The sequence below is a fragment of the Equus asinus genome, chromosome 8 (genome assembly GCF_041296235.1).
Source record: "Equus asinus isolate D_3611 breed Donkey chromosome 8, EquAss-T2T_v2, whole genome shotgun sequence".
In the NCBI taxonomy this organism is placed as follows: Eukaryota; Metazoa; Chordata; class Mammalia; order Perissodactyla; family Equidae; genus Equus; species Equus asinus.
Window position 1 is genome coordinate 79,006,519 of NC_091797.1, and position 16,480 is coordinate 79,022,998.

Below are 16,480 nucleotides of genomic sequence, written 5' to 3' on the forward strand. Positions count from 1 at the left end.
CTATCCTCCAGCATCCACATTTGAGAACTGACGTGTGGCTTGCTCTGGATTAAACAGGGGTATAAGTAGGCAGCTCATGAACTCCTCAAGAACACGGATCACATCTATTATTTGGTATACTCCACCAATGCTGATTGGCTTTCATTCTTTTTTTTTTTTTTAAAGATTGGCACCTGAGCTAACAACTATTGCCAATCTTCCCCCCCCACCGCTTTTTCTCCCCCACTCCCCCCAGTACATAGTTGTGTATTTTTAGTTGTGGCATGTGGGACACTGCCTCAACGTGGCCTGATGAGTGGTGCCATGTCTGCGCTCAGGATCCTAACTGGTGAAACCCTGGGCCACCGAGGGCAGAGTGCGTGAACTTAACCACTCGGCCACGGGGCCAGCCCCCTGGCTTTCATTCTTAATAATTGTTATTTTAAAAGATTTGTCTTCTTATATTTGTTCATTGTAGAAAATTTAGGTAAAAAAAAGAGAGCGAGCGAAGAAAGGGCCTTCATATTCCTACTACCCTGAAAAGAAATTCCACATGACTTTTTGGTGTCCGTCCTTCCACCATTTCTTTGTACGTAGGCAGATGCAGACATGTGACTTATGCTGACGCCTTGGGAAGTGTGACCTTCTTTTCACCTCACACTTACTCTGATCCTCTTTCCAAGGCGTCAGGTCTTCTCCAAGAACATCTTTGCAAATGGCCGCAGAACATTCTTTTGTATGAATGAACGATAGTGTTATTTAGGCAGCCCTTTCTTGTTGGAAATTTATGTTGTTTCCAATGTTTTTGCCACTGTTGATACAATATTAAGATGAGCATTTTTGTAGCTCTCGACTCTGAACATTTGCTAGGATGAATTCCTTAAAGCAGAAATGTTTAGCCAGGGTTTTTTTTGAAAGCTTTTGACGCATGATAATATTTACTTTTGTTTCTCTCTAGACACTACAACAGCAGGAGTGCAAACTTCTCTACAGCCGAAAAGAGGGTCAGAGGCAAGAAAATAAAAACAAAAACAGATATAAAAACATCCTGCCCTGTAAGTATTGATATTCCGAAGCTCAGTAGTGATCGCTTGTGGAGACTTTGATTGCCAGGGTCCCTGTAACTTGTCCTGGGGGCCGTGTGCCTTCTCAGCAGATCGAAGCCTTAGCCTCTTTTAATGGTGAGGAGTCTGCAACATAATCAGCTGTGGAGGGGACGGATGGCCTCATTCACTGAGTTCCTATAATGCTTATTAGTGAGTAAAATTGCCACTAGAAGGTTTTGAGTGTGGTTGTTTCCTTCTGTTAATTTATTTTGTCTGCCTAAGCGTGATAATCTCACAGCTTGCCATCTCCCAGGATCAGGCCATACCATGAGCCTCAGGGGTCCCAGGCTTGTGTCCTGTGCTACAGTATCCATCCCAAGGGTCTTGGGAAGGCCCGCCTCCTTTCTGGGACTCTGTTTCCTCATCTGGGGAACAGACAAGCTCCTCTTGAGGGCTCTTCCAACTGTTCTGCCCCCTGATGCCCTGAGCTCGAGATACTGGAGATGTGGGTACATACCTGCACTTTGCTCAGACCTGGATCTTGTGCTGTTCATAAAGCTGCACCTCTTTAACATCCAGATGCTGCCAGGGAGAGCCCAAGTTGAACCGGAGGAAAAAGAGGCCCGGAAGGCTGTAGGCCTTGCACGAGGGCCCCTGAAATGGCACTAAACGGTTGTCGCAGCTCATCTCTCCTGAGGGCTGACTCTGTGCCAGTCTCTTCGCATCCACAGCTCACTTAATCCATAGCCCATGCACACGAAGCAAGTGTTCTTATTATCCCTATTTTATAGACATATTAGCAGTGTCGCAAGTGGGAGTACGTGGGCCAGCTGGCACTGGAGTCCCCAAAGTCACTGCTCTTGGCACCATGCTCTCATGCAGGGGTCTTCAGCGTGGGCTATGCAAGGCAATCCACTGGGGGAAGGGACAGAACAGTTAGAATTTCTCTTTATTTATGTGCTGTATCTAAAGAAAAAAGGGAAAAGAAAAATTTAAACCTGATGTACAGGTTAATGGCAGTGCGTCCATGATGAATTTACCCAACTTAAAAACAAGGCTTGTTTGTATATATATGTGCGTGTATTTCAGTGTTCGAAAACCTGATTATTAAAGTTTATTGGGACACATGGTCAGATTTGGAGAGCATTGCTCTACTGTCTCATCAGGTCAGAGCCGTTCTGTCAGATATCGTGAACCCATCTGTGTATGTGTGTGAGTGTCAAGCATCCTCTTTCTCTTTCTGGATACATATGTACACATGCGTGGAATATATGGGTACCACATCTCTGTGGGTATTTGTAATGTATGTAGATGAGGATGGGAGAAAGTGGAGGCATTTATAATCCTGAGAAAAGGCAATGAGGAATTTGAAGAGAATGAGTTTGAGCCACAGCATGGTCCTAATGACCTTGGGAAAGCCTCATTCTTTCTACATGTAAGTTTTCATTTCTGCTCAGGAGGTCTAGTGGTACTCGTTAGTAGGATGTAGGGATGTGGGAAAAGATGAGGGGAACAATAGTACGCAGCATCTCAATAGAATATTATTGCCTTTTCCTTCCTTAAAGCTCCCAATGAGATGTTTTCTCCAATTAACATCTTATTTCTTTAAAGATGAGAAGTCTGAGGCAAAAAGAACATTGTTCTATTAAGGCATACAACTATATGACTAATTCCCATTGTAAAATATATTGTTTAGGTAGAGCACTCAGATTTTTACACCAATAATGTACTTTTGTATAGAATTTGGTCAGTTGATACTATAAGAATCTTTTAGATACTGTATTTCATTCTGCTTCATTTGAAGAAACCCTTTTTGTTATGGGAAGTTTCAAATATATTCAGAAGTGGACAGAGTAGTGTAAAGAACCTGTGCATACCCGTCACCCGGCTCTGACGATTGTCACCTCATGCCCAATCTTGATTCATCTATATTTTGATCCACTTCTCCCCTCTCCCTGTATTGTTTTAAAGCAAATCTCAGACATCATGTCATTTATCTGTACTTTACTCTTCCTTTTTCTAAAAAACTTTTTGTTTTGAAATAATTTTAGACTCACAAGAAGTCACAAAAATATATATAGGGTTCCCATCTCCCCTTTACCCAGCTTCACCCATGATAATATCCTTTATATCCATGGTACATTATTAAAACCAGGAAATTGACATTGCTACGTTATTCTTCTTAAAAAGCATTCTGAGGCATCACGTGGTGTTCAGATTATTGTTGTACTTGCTTAGTATTTGATTTTTCATGTGGTCTTATCATTGATGAACAAAACTTGGACTAGGTTGAGGATTAACTGATTTGAACTGATTTGTCCTGAAGAGGTCTGAGCACTTTGTGACTGATCTGTCTTTTTTTCCTTCCAGTTGATCATACCAGGGTTGTCCTGCATGATGGTGATCCCAACGAGCCTGTTTCGGATTACATCAATGCAAATATTATCATGGTGAGTTTTGCTTTTCACAGTGTTGTCTGATCGTACGTTGCTAGCCTGTTTTAAATCCTTCCTTGTGTCTTGAATGTTTCAAGGATGTTCTTCCTAAATTTCTAGCCTGAGTTTGAAACCAAGTGCAACAATTCAAAGCCCAAAAAGAGTTATATTGCCACACAAGGCTGTCTGCAAAATACGGTGAATGACTTTTGGCGGATGGTGTTTCAAGAGAATTCCCGAGTGATTGTCATGACAACGAAAGAAGTGGAGCGAGGAAAGGTATATTACATATGTTTCTGATGCAATATTGTTAAAGTATTGGACGCGTCAGGTTGACCATATTAATTAAGAATTGAATAGACAAATTAAGTGTACACTAAGAGACCCTCTGGAAAAAAGGGAGTAGAAGAAATTTAGTTATGATGTGCCTGGGTGTAGTTTTCTCTCTGTTTCTTCTGTGTGGGGTTCATTGAGCTTCTTGGATTTGTGGATTTATAGTTTTCTTCAAATTTGGATAATGTTTATTATTTCTTCAAATATGTGTCCCCACCACCCCCTGGCCTGGGACGCCGATTACACGTGTGTTAGGCTGCTTAAAGTTGTCGTACAGTTCACTGAGGCTTTCTTCATCGTTTCAGTCTTTTTTTACCCTGTGTTTCATTTAGGATAGCTTTTTTTTTTTTCTGCTGTGTGTCTCTAAGTTAATGTTTTCTTCTGCAGTGTGTAATCTGCTGTTCATCCTATCCAGTGTATTTTCCACAGCACACGTTGTCTTTTTCACCTCTAGACGTTTTATTTGAATCTTTTATAAGATTTTGGATCTTCTTATTTATAACATTTGGATCTTTTAAATATCTTTGATGCCTTTCCTTTTTTTTTTTTTTTTTTAAAGATTTTATTTTTCCTTTTTCTCCCCAAAGCCCCCCAGTACATAGTTGTATATTCTTCGTTGTGGGTCCTTCTAGTTGTGGCATGTGGGATGCTGCCTCAGCGTGGTTTGATGAGCAGTGCCACGTCCGCGCCCAGGATTCGAACCAACGAAACACTGGGCCGCCTGCAGCGGAGCGCGCGAACTTAACCACTCGGCCACGGGGCCAGCCCCTGATGCCTTTCCTTTTAACATGTGCATCATTTCCTATACCTTTTGTGAACATATGGAATATAGTCTTAATAACTATTTTAATGTCCTTGTTACTAATTCTATTGTATACGTTGTTTCATTTTTTCTGCTTTTTGAGTTGTTTAAAGTGGGAGGGGAAATCCAGTCCTGTTACTCCACTGTATCCAGAAGCAGAGGTCAAAAAGATTGTGTCAGGAGGCCTGTCTAGTACTCTCGGTGCTTAGAGTACTAATAAACGGTGATTTTAGTTGTCATATAAACTATACTTATCATGACTTTCAAAAATTAAATTAATTTGAATTATCCAAACCATATGTTCATATAAATATTCAAACACATTATAGTTAAGGTTGATGTTGCCTTTGTGACCTGCATCCCACCCATTTCAGTCCCCTCCTCCAGTGTAAAAACCCTGTTATCAGTTTGATGTGTCTTCTTCTACACTGTCTTCTTGGCATTTACATATGTTCATTAGAGGCATTACAGGCTTTACATGCCTACATTTACATATGTACATGTATTGACACGTGTATGTACCTATAGAAGTATATAGTACTATTTTCTGAAAAATACTCTATGAAAAGTGCTTTCATACAATAACTTCATTGTGCATCTTGGGCCATCCCCTCCACCAATATATGTTCTAACTTCTTCTGTTAGTACATATTGGCTATCCCATCCATTTTTGTTTTTTTTTTAAAGGTTTTATTTTTTTCCTTTTTCTCTCCAAAGCCCCCCAGTACATAGTTGTATATTTTTCGTTGTGGGTCCTTCCAGTTGTGGCATGTGGGACGCTGCCTCAGCGTGGTTTGACGAGCAGTGCCGTGTCCGCGCCCAGGATTCGAACCAACGAAACACTGTGCCGCCTGCAGCGGACCATGCGAACTTAACCACTCAGCCATGGGGCCAGCCCCCATCCCTTTCTTTTTAATAATTGCACGGTATTGGATGTTCTATAATTTGTTTAACCATTATGCCCTTGATGGACATTCAAGTGTTTCAGTTTTTTTCTTGCAAACCAAGCTGAAGTGAGTAATCTTATTCTTGCTTTTATGTGCACGTGGCAGATGTTCCTCTAGGTTAGCTATCAGAAGGGCTGCTAGGTCACAAGGTGTGCATGTTGTTGTTTTAATAACTTCTACCAAACTGCCCTCCAGAGTGGCTGTCCCAGTCTACATTCCCCCCAGCAGCATGTGCCTGGCACCCATCTCCCCATACCCTTCACGACAGACACTACAGGTTTTTGGAAGTGTAATGTCTGATACCTACAGAGAAGCAGGCACATCTCATTGAGTGACAACTCTGTGTGTTATCCCAAAGTGAGCTCATCCATGTGGGTTTTTTAATATGGAAAAGTTCTGTGTTTTTGTTTGTGTTCTAGATAAGTTCTCTTTTAGATACACTTTAATTGGTTTATATAAAATTTGCATAGAATGTAGCAGTTGCACCTATAAGTTAAACCTAAGACAGGTGGGTGATTTTGGATTTTAGCCCTCCTAATATAATTTTCGTATCAGTTGTGGGGGCAGTGTGATTTTATAAGATTTTTCTTATTGCACTACTAGTTGTTGTCCTCTGAACACCTTTGAGGCCAGATCTGGTCATTGTGAAAACAAAGGCTTCCTCCTGCAGCTGCCTGCAGGAACGTTAGATGTTTTTGAATTAATATACAAGTTTAAACGTCTTCGTAGTTTCTGCGTCAAGTGAGTGTCACCTGCCCTAAGTACGGAAAGGAAAACTGAGCCCTCTATCCTGCCTGTTTCCTGATTGTAGTTGTAGGAGGCCACCTGTTCTCAAAGGATTTGGGGGCTGTGAAGAGAGAGTGCTTCTGTCACTTCAGAGAATCAGTGTTGGTCCCTTTCAGAAGAGCTGCTGGAAGCTCCTAGAACGGGCAGACATTGGGCCAAATCACTGTGCCCCGCTCCTCGCCTCCTCCTCCCAGTCTATGCCTGCTTCTCGTTCTTCCTCTGCACTCTGCGGGGGCAGGGTGACATGACGGGCTTCCGTTCCCTTCGCAGGCCTTTCTGATAACCTGCTCTCTCGGGATCCCTCCAGTGCACAAAATAGAAAAACCAGACTCTGGATTCTCTTTGATTCCTGGCTTTGCTTTAAACGCTCGAGTATTAGCTCTCACATTTTAGAATTTGTTTCCAAGGTTTACATCAGAGTTTGGAAAACTGGGAGGAGGGCCGCAGTGCTTTGCAGATGTTTGAAGTCAGCTGGAATGTTTTCAGAATGGTGATTTGATTTTTGTTCTCTGTTGAGTTCTTTTGAGCAACTGGCAGTCCTGAGAACTGATTGGCCAAGAACAGCCTTGAGTACAGTTAGTATCGAAAGTGTTTATTTGGGGATAAAAAAATTGTGTCAAATCTGTCAAAGAGAGATTTGGATCTATAAAATGCTGGAGGGAAAAGCTGAATTCACAGTAATAATAAATAAAAAACCACATAAACTATGCCAGGCAAAAAAGTTGCACCATCCATTAATCCCTCTGTTGAACTTTTCTCTTGTTGTGTTTTTTTTTCTATCAATTAGTCATTGACTATGTGGATGTCTGCGGCTGCTCTCCTATTTCTAGCTTTAAGACTGAATTTCTCTGTCTTTCTAATATACAGGGTAAATTTCTCTTGCTGGTATTTGTGTCTTAGTGGTTGTGGAAAGTGAGTGGTGTGGGTGACTGCTCCCAGAAAAAAACAGAACACATTCTCTGCCCAGGACACATCACCAAAGATATACAGACTCGTCGCTCATTGAGTGAAATATCTTCCTCTTTGGCAGCAAGAATGATGTTCTGGTGCCATATTTTTAATCTGCCTGCTCTGAAGCCAGCAGCTCTTGCAGGCTTGGCGTTCCCAGACACCCAGTTAAGCGAAGGTGACGTGTGTAGTAGGTATCAAATGGATCTGGATATAGAAAAAGCAGCTGGTTCAAAACCCCCTCGGCTGCCTTTCTCTACTGGAGTTGTTCACACTCGGGTTAGATAAGGCACAGAGTCCTCCTACGCTGGTGCGGAAATGAACCAGACAGTCTGGCTCGTTGGGCAGCCCATCCACCTCCAGAGTCTTTGCTTGCCTTCCGCAGAGTGACTGGCAGATCTCTAGAATCCAAAACTCTGGTTGCTAGACAGCACCCTCAAACTGGTTAGTCCTTCTGTCTTTGCATCTTTGGTTCTTTAGAGATAAACAAACACTGACTCTCCTTTGACATGTGTCTTAGGTCAGACAACCCTGCAAAGGCTTTGTCTGCCCCCTTCTCCCTGGCTTGCCAAGCGCCTCCTTTTCTTACTTGAACTCGTCTGTCCTTTTCTTTGAAAGGGAGACAGGTAGATGGTAGACACGCCATTTTCCATGTTAGTAGTCATTAAGCAAGGCTTGAACGTTTATTTTCTGCTGGTTTAGGCTTTAATTCAGAGTTCTCAGAGATTAACTGTCTTTTCTCTGATCCCTTCCAGAGTAAATGTGTCAAATACTGGCCTGACGAGTATGCTCTAAAAGAATATGGGGTCATGCGTGTTAGGAACGTCAAAGAGAGTGCCGCTCATGACTACACGTTAAGAGAACTTAAACTCTCAAAGGTTGGACAAGTAAGTATATTGTCGTATTTTAGAGACTTTGGTAATTGTCTGTCGTATGCAGTGATCCAGAGTCGTGCAGTTACTCATGCTTGCATCCGTTCATGCATTTATTCACTCTCTGATTCAGTGTCTGTTTATTGGGTGCCTTCTGTGAGCCAGGTACAGTTGAGGCACTACTGGTATATTGAAAACAAGACAGGCACGGGCCCTGCCCTCACAGAGCCTCAGGAGATGGAAAGGTTAAAAAGTAAAGAACCAACCAAGCTTTCCGATTGTGCTCAGTCTGTGCAGGCTATAGGATGGTGTATTAGAGAGAAACTGAGTACTTGAGATGGAGTAAACTGAGAGAGCCTCTTGGAGGGAGCATCACTTGATCTGACACCTGAAGATGGAGGAGCCAGACATCCAAAGACGAGTATCTCAAGCAAAGGGAACAGCAAGTGCAAAGGCCCTGAGGTCCTGGTCAAAGTCCATGGCATCAGATCTTAATTGCGTGTAGTTCAGGTTTCTCCCTGGAGTGACTAACTTTACAAAGCAGGATTAGATTTGGATTCGTTTTAATTTCATGGTTAGAGGGGCTTACTTATTCAAGGTCTTTTGGGGAAACAAAGATGAATGAAACAGCCTTAACCCTCGAGGAATTACAGTCATGTAGCAGTGAGAAGCCATTTATACAATGGCGGTGCTCCAGAGCAGGCCTGGGCTGTAACACCCGGCTGAGGTGCCGTCGTACTGCAGAGGCTACGCTTCCTTCCAGCTTGGGCATTGGGGAGATGGTCCCAGAAGAGACAGAGTCTTTAAGGTTGAGGATTCCGTGGGAGAACATGGTGGAGGAAGGGCCTTGCAGGTGGAGGTGTCATTGTGGTCACAGTGCTAAATTGCAAAGTGTAGGCGAGTGGGATTTATGGGGGATAAAGGCAAGTGGGGAATCAAGGGAACAACCTTGGGTTGAGAGAGGTTTTGACCATCATGTTAAGAAATGCGAACTTTATTCGTTAGTTGTCATGGACCCTGTGATGGTTCTTGTGCCAAGTGAACGTGTGTGCAGAGCTGTGTGCCTGGAAGTGTCTGATAGCCCTGGCAGGGAGGACTGGGGATGGGGTGATCCTAGTGGCTGGGAGGCCTCCGCAGTGGTCGAGGTCTGATGGCCTGCCTCCTCTCCACGGATCCCAGAGACTCCAGCAGTTAGGGTGAGGTCTGCAGGCTGTGGGGATAGTTTGGCTGTTAGAGGAGGAGGAGGATTCAAAAACATCTTAGGATTTGAGTCTGAGTGGACAGCACTCCTGTGGCAGAGGTCAGGAAAGCTAGGAGAAGATATACAAGATGGTAGGGCTTGGACTGTCTAGGTACAAGATGCCAGGGTAGTGACAGGGGTGATGGACAGAAAGGGACCAACCGGAGATAACTGTGGAGGTAGACATGAAGGGATTTGATGATGGCGAGAACGAGAGGCGAGGGCAGCATTAAGAACGACCGCCAGTTTTCTAGCTTGAACAGTGGGGTGGATGGCAATGGATTTGAGGAGGAAGGGAGGATGAAGAACCAACCTCCTAGACTTGTAAAGTTTGAGATGCCTTTGAGAAGCGAAGATGCCACGGAGGCAGGGATGGAGGTTGCGTGAAAAGGGGAGATGGGATCTAGAGCATCGGGGATGGATTGGTTTTGATCGATGGTGGGATCGTTCTTCTGTGGTGATGGAGGGAAAGAGGAGAAGGTGGCTGCAGATGCAGGTGGAGGAGCTGAAATGGATTTTCTGTATATTCTCCATGAGGCCTGAGACAGGCATCAGCTGATTTTGGAAGGGAATAAGTAGAGATGAAATAGGGGCCGGCCCCGTGGCCGGGTGGTTAAGTTAGCGCGCTCCGCTACAGGCGACCCACTGTTTTGTTGGTTCAAATCCTGGGCGCGGACATGGCACCGCTCATCAAACCACACTGAGGCAGCATCCCACATTGCCACAACTAGAAGGACCCACAACGAAGAATATACAACTACGTACTGGGGGCTTTGGGAAGAAAAAGGAAAAAAATTAAACCTTTCAAAAAAAAAAGAAGAGATGAAATATTTGAGGAAAGTGGGAATAGCATGCAATAATTTTGTAGAGAAAGCAAGAAATGCAGTAAATATCTAGGCAGTGCTGAGTCCTCTGTTGAGGTGGTGAACATGAACATTTGGTAACATTGATCACGTGGTTGTGTGATCTTTCTTGAGGACACTGTTCCTCAGGTTAAAAACAGAAAGTGGGTGGTTGGGTTTGTCCAGGCTTGCAGCTTTGCCTGGTGGGTGGTGAATGGAGGGCAGTTGTCAGGATGGTACGTGGAATCCGAGCTGGTTAAGGGGGCAGCAAGAGCAGGAGGAGGCGGGTGGAGAGTGGAGGGAGGCTCCGTGGTCTGGTGAGCTCCGTGAGGAGGTCGGGGACTAACGCGAGTGGAAACCTGGGCGGTCGTGGTCCAGGGTGAGGTGTTGGAACTTCTGATGTCAGCGGGGATGCAGGTCTCCTGATGGGGAGAGAGTGGAGGTCCAATCAATGGCAGAGACTGTGAGAGGAGCTGGAAAAATGTAGCCATCAAGCGGAAGTGGGAGAGAGATTTAGAGGACGTTGGACAAAGATTTCAGAGAAGTTTTTCTTTAGTTTTAGTGGTAAACTAGCCATCTTCTCGCTATCGGGGCTTTCTGAGAAGTGGGTGGGTTTTCTTCAGTTCTAGTGGCAAGCCATCCATCTTCTTGTTATCAGAGGCCTTTGAGTGGCAGGTACAGGGACCGTTGGTGTGTTTGCTTTGTGTTTTGCCCCTGGATGCAGATGCTGACACGGGACTGATCATTTCTCCAGAATTGCTGGTCATGTATTATCTACTTTTTGTGTAACCTGTTACATTTTCTCTGAAGTGCTGTCGCATGGCCTCACTGAAGCCTCTTAACTGCCCAGGAAGGAGGGCTCAGGCAGAGACCTCAGCGACCTTTCCCGAGGAGGAGGAGCGTGGATGCGCGGGGAAGCTGAGTCTCTCTCACTCCCTGCTGTCCTTGCTGTGGCCTCTGTAGGCCCTGATATGTAGCTCACCAGTAACACCAAGAAAGCTCTTTTTCATGATGTCAGAAAATTAAATGCACGTAACTCAAGAAAAGATCTTAATCGCGCTTCACATTCCTTGGATGTCCTGAAAGTCACTGATGGTGGACACTGGTCTAGTTTCTCTCTCTCTTATTTTTAAATCCGCTTTAAAAATGTCACTTAACTTGGATTGTCTCTGGATACTGTGTATAGGAAGAAGATGCAGCATTGCTACAAAGACCTAATCTGCGTAGACCCAGAACGCCATACTTTTTGGCCTTGTGTGGTCTTGGTACCATCGTTGACCTTTGTGAGTGACGGCTCTCCTCAGAAGAGCGTTGGTGTGCCGAGTCTCTCACTCTGCTGAGCAGTAGCCGTGTGTCTGATTGGTCTTGTTTAATCCTCACAGTGGTATTGTGAGAGAGTGAAGATTTTTTCTATTTGCAAAGGAAAAAATTGAGGCTTAGAGATGTCCAGGGGCCACAGTGAGTGTGAATGCTGGAATTTGGGCCTAAATCCAGTCATCTAATTGCAAAGCCTGTCTTCGTATCTACTTTGCAGTAAAGAGAAGTTAAAAATATCATGATATGATGATAAAAGTGTGTGTGTTGGGGGCGGGGAGGAGGGCTGGGTGTGAAAAAACAAAGGAGCAAGTGTCTTGAGGGATTCCCTGTTCTCCCATCTGGTGGGAGGAGCGCCCCGAGTCCCAGAGGCCCCAGTCGCCTCCTGAGTTGAGCTACTCATGGATGAGGAGGAGCAGGGACATTGCCTGCTGCTGCTGCTTCAGAGAGGTGATTCAGGCTGCTGTTTCCTGAAGAAGCCAGACATCTTCATTCTTCTAACAGAGGCAAGAGCTGCCTCCCGGCTTGCTCAGCCAGACGCAAAAGCAGAAGAGAGCTGAGAGACTCAGAAGAAGACCTGTAAATGGGGCGGGAGGAGGTTCTGTGCCGGCCAGCCCCATCGGCTCACGTGGGGTCTGGGAAAGATGGGAACTGGGCAGTTCCTCAACCCCTTGATTTATTTAATTCTTTTCTGGTTTTTCTTGGCTCTACTCCAGGGGAATACGGAGAGAACGGTCTGGCAATACCACTTTCGGACCTGGCCAGACCATGGAGTGCCCAGTGACCCCGGGGGCGTGCTGGACTTCCTGGAGGAGGTCCACCATAAGCAGGAGAGCATCATGGACGCTGGGCCTGTGGTGGTTCACTGCAGGTGACCAGCCCCCCGTCCCCATCTACGAGCACTCGGGGCTTGTTTTAACTACCCACCCCAGCTCTTTAACTGTGGGAAAAATTGCATCTCTATTTGAGGCCTGATAAACTGCATTAAGGGACACTTTAGCCCCAAAGTATGTTTCTCCTAGACCTTCCAGGACAGCCAGGTACTGGGGGTGGCTGGCCACGGGTGGTGACCACGGTCCTCATTCTCAAGGAGTCCTTAGTCACTTTTGCTTGGTTTTCTTTTTAGTTTAGTAATCTAGGATTTATCTCTTTGTGATTCTGTTCTCTTCTACCATGGAAATAAGATACATTTTTTTTCCCTGACGATACACTTGTTTGCTTCAAAAGATTCAGACTGTTTCCCATCTAGCCCTCTGGAAGCCATGCCCGTGGCCTCCACACCACAGTTTGCAGGCTGCTCGTGCCCAAGCTTTGGGCTTCATGGTTATACTTGGGAAAAGTTGCTTTCCTAAATCTCATTTGTATACCATTTGTTCGGTTTTTTAAAAGCTGCCGTTTACTGAGCACTTACTCTGTGCCAGCCTCTGAGCTCAGTGTTTTTCATACACGATGCACATTTGATCCTCACAGCAATCCTGTGAGGTATGCACTGTTATCCCCATTTCACAGATGAGGAAACTGGGATCAGAGAGGCGAAGGCAGCTGCTTTGGGCACGCTGTCCTGGAGAAGCTGGGCTCCCATCACAGGATGGGCTGAGTCCAAAGCCCTGTGCTCTTTGCTGATCTGTTTTCAAATATAAATAGACGATCCTACAACTATTCCCAAGAGCAGATGTTGTTTCTGTTAATATCAATAGCTTGGTTTTGAGTTTAAATCCTCATGAATGACCCCGTTGTGCTTGCTTTCTGTCCTGCCCGCAGTGCTGGAATTGGCCGGACAGGGACGTTCATTGTGATAGATATCCTTATTGACATCATCAGAGAGAAAGGTAGGTCATCTGGAGGGCAAGAAGCTACAGTTCCTGTTTTTAGTTTATGGAAGGAAAGTGCTAGTGAAAATAGCCCGGGGAAGAATTTGAATGTTAAAAAATGTTCACAAAAATCTGGGCCAAAGGCTTCAACTTCGGTATGTTCGCCAGAGAACAGAAGTGATGCTATCGGAGCTTTTGGCATCGAAGGAAGCCTAGGCGCTGTGGATCCCACCGCTGTGGTCTTCTGTTGAGTATGCAGTGGTGGTCTCTAGCCAGCCACCTGATCCTTACTGGCGGTATGGGGTGGTGCTGCTGGAAAGGGAGGGAATCCTCATCTCCAGCACTTTCTCATGTCATCTCTGACCATTGGTAGTGATCAGACGGCGTGTGCTGTAGCCCTTGAAACATGTTCGGTTAGAACCCTGAAGACTAAATTTGCTTTGTCTGAGTCTGCTAAACGTGGTGCATTAAACCACTTCACTCCGGCCCTCCAGTTTCCCCTGATGCTTTGTGGTGCTTGCTTTGTAGGTGTTGACTGCGACATTGACGTTCCCAAAACCATTCAGATGGTGCGGTCTCAGAGGTCAGGGATGGTCCAGACAGAAGCACAGTACCGATTCATCTACATGGCCGTCCAGCATTATATCGAAACACTACAGCGCAGGATTGAAGAAGAGCAGGTACGAGTCTGCAGGGCTGGCGTGCGGATTTTCGTTGTTTTTCTAAGCAGCTTGAATGCACTCTCCTTGTGAGCAGGAAGACAGGCTCCCATAGGCGACTGTCCTTGTTTGGGAATGGAAACAACCAGGAAGGGCTTCTCTGGAAACTCTCCCTACTTCACAACCCTGGTTTTTCAGAAGAGTGGGGCACCATGCTGTTGTCTGTCCTGATAGATCGGGGAACTGCCGCCTGGAAGGGTTAGGATTTTCCCAGGCTCACGTGGCAAGCTTAGAACTCAAAGCCTTGAAGTTTCCAGCCTGTTCCAGTTTTAATCCAGGCCATATTTATCTTGATTCCGTCTCTTAAATGAACCACCACAGCGCTTTGAACCACCAATTTGGTCGAGTTGGAAACAGTGAAATTTCAATTTTAATAAGCCGTGCATAATGAAGAAGAACGTGGAGTTGGAGCCTTTCCATTTGAAGCTATTCATAACAGACACAAAGCGGAGTTAATTAGGAGTGTGCTGAGACCAGGGAAAGGAGGCGACTGCTCTTTTGGGGAGCTCTGCTTAGCTCCCTCCCCACCCCCACCCTAGCCCCATTGCTGTGCTGCAGACGGGGTGGCGTCTAAACATCAGAGATATTTGCCTGCTTTCCCCTGTTGACTGCCTTCCAGAGAACTCAGCTTCTCAAAATGGGAGCTAAGCTCTTCTCAAAGTGGGACCTGCCCCCTGATTGAAAGATTTCTTACCTAGCGGAACAGCAGCCGTGTTATCAAAGCTTGGTGAGCCAAAGTAAGACACTTGTTAATTAGTTTAGTAGGTTCTCTAGTGCACACACTAGGTTGTTTCGTTGTGCAAAAACGTCTTCAGAAACAGTGCCTGTATATGTGTGTGAAACGCGCGCATGTCTGTGAAATGTGAGGTCAAAGAACTAACAAGTTACTGGCTGTGAACTTTAGTGCCTTAAATCTGACTTTGGTTACTGTAAGTGCTATGAAATATTTAGATGGTCACTATAGGCTATTTTGTATTTGTCTTCCAGTTAGACTTGATTTGGGCCAGGAATAGTTAAAGCATAAATTTGCCCAAAGAGTGGGACTCCTAATAACTACGAAGAGAATGCAGCACAGTTGGTATAAATTGGAAAATATTCAGGAATATCTTGAAGCACGTAATATAGTTCTGATCAGAAAAGCTGGAGAAAAAGCTCTCTTTATTTCATTCAGAAGCTTTGATTTTTATTCTTGTTTTAGAGAATTTATGGACTTCTCTTACCAGTTTTTATAGCACTTCAGATTTTCTCATTACCATATAGGTCTCTCTAACCCTAAATCTGGAGTTACAATTTGGATTTAGGAACAGTTTAAAAAAATCTTTATTGCTGCCTTTTTTTTGGTCGGTGAGGGGTGGTGGACAAAAATGAAACATGTTCTTTAATAATTTAAGTATTATAATATATAGAACATAGAAACTGAATTTCCCTGGTAGTCCCACCCTAAGAGTGCTTGCATGCATGCATTCATTCATTCACTCAGTCAGTCAATACTTTTTGGGTGCCAATATGTACCAACACTGTCCTAAGCACATTAACTACTATTTAGTATATCAGCCTTTGTATTTAAAAAAAATGTCTAGGCTTAGATTATTCATTTTTAAAAATGGGATCCTGTAATAAGTAGTTTTCTGCATTGTACTGTTTGATTCAGTATAGGAACTTGCTACCTGATTTCGTGGTAAAGTTAAAAGTACTTTTGTTTAGTAGAAGTTCTAAGTGGCAGACTTAAAAACGTTAAACCCGAGCTAGCCCTGATTGCCTAGTGGTTAAAGTTCGGCACACTCTGCTTTGGCGGCCTGGGTTCGGTTCCCGGGTGCAGAACCACACCACTCCTCTGTCAGTAGCCGCGCTGCCGGGGTGGCTCACGCAGAAGAATCAGAAGGGCTTACAACTGGGATATATAGCTGTGTGCTGGGGCTTTGGGGAGGGAAACAAAACAAAACAGAACATTAAACCCACCTGATTTTTAAATTAAGTAAAAGAACAAAACTCATTCGGGACAATTGGTTATTTTGAAATGTAGTTATTGCCAAAATTATGAAGAGTTAAGGACTTTCGGGGGTGAAAGAATTTGCTGGAGGGATAAATGAAAAAAAGAAAATGATAGTCATGGGTGGAGAACAGTGGGGAAGGGCGTGGAGAAATCCAGACAGTGCTGGGACAGAGGAGAGGCAAAAACAGACATGGGCATCTAGGGGAAAATGCAAAGGAAGCAAGACAGAGAAAATCTCAAGTTTTTTATAAATGGTTCTTCTCACATTCTGCCATTTACTTGGAAGTAGATTTCTTTGTTAACTTCCATTTACAGTATTAAAATTTTTTTTTTGCAAAAAACAGTATATAGAATTCACTTTACCCAGCTTTCCTGACTGTTAACATTTTTTTTTAAGTAAGTGAAAGACTTTT

The 16,480-nt window shown here is 44.4% G+C and overlaps 1 protein-coding gene across 2 annotated transcripts in view; it reads left to right on the top strand.

Moving 5' to 3' along the window:
- Window positions 1-16,480, top strand: part of PTPN11 (protein tyrosine phosphatase non-receptor type 11) — an 85,220-nt gene that overhangs the window by 52,115 nt on the left and 16,625 nt on the right. The window contains exons 7-13 of one of the 2 annotated variants that reach the window (XM_014858639.3): window positions 938-1,034; window positions 3,396-3,475; window positions 3,581-3,739; window positions 8,032-8,163; window positions 12,249-12,415; window positions 13,306-13,373; window positions 13,884-14,035. In XM_014858639.3, coding sequence (XP_014714125.1) covers window positions 938-1,034; window positions 3,396-3,475; window positions 3,581-3,739; window positions 8,032-8,163; window positions 12,249-12,415; window positions 13,306-13,373; window positions 13,884-14,035 — 855 coding nt within the window. The remainder of the gene's footprint in view (window positions 1-937; window positions 1,035-3,395; window positions 3,476-3,580; window positions 3,740-8,031; window positions 8,164-12,248; window positions 12,416-13,305; window positions 13,374-13,883; window positions 14,036-16,480) is intronic. The other variant, XM_014858640.3, reaches the window with a different exon arrangement.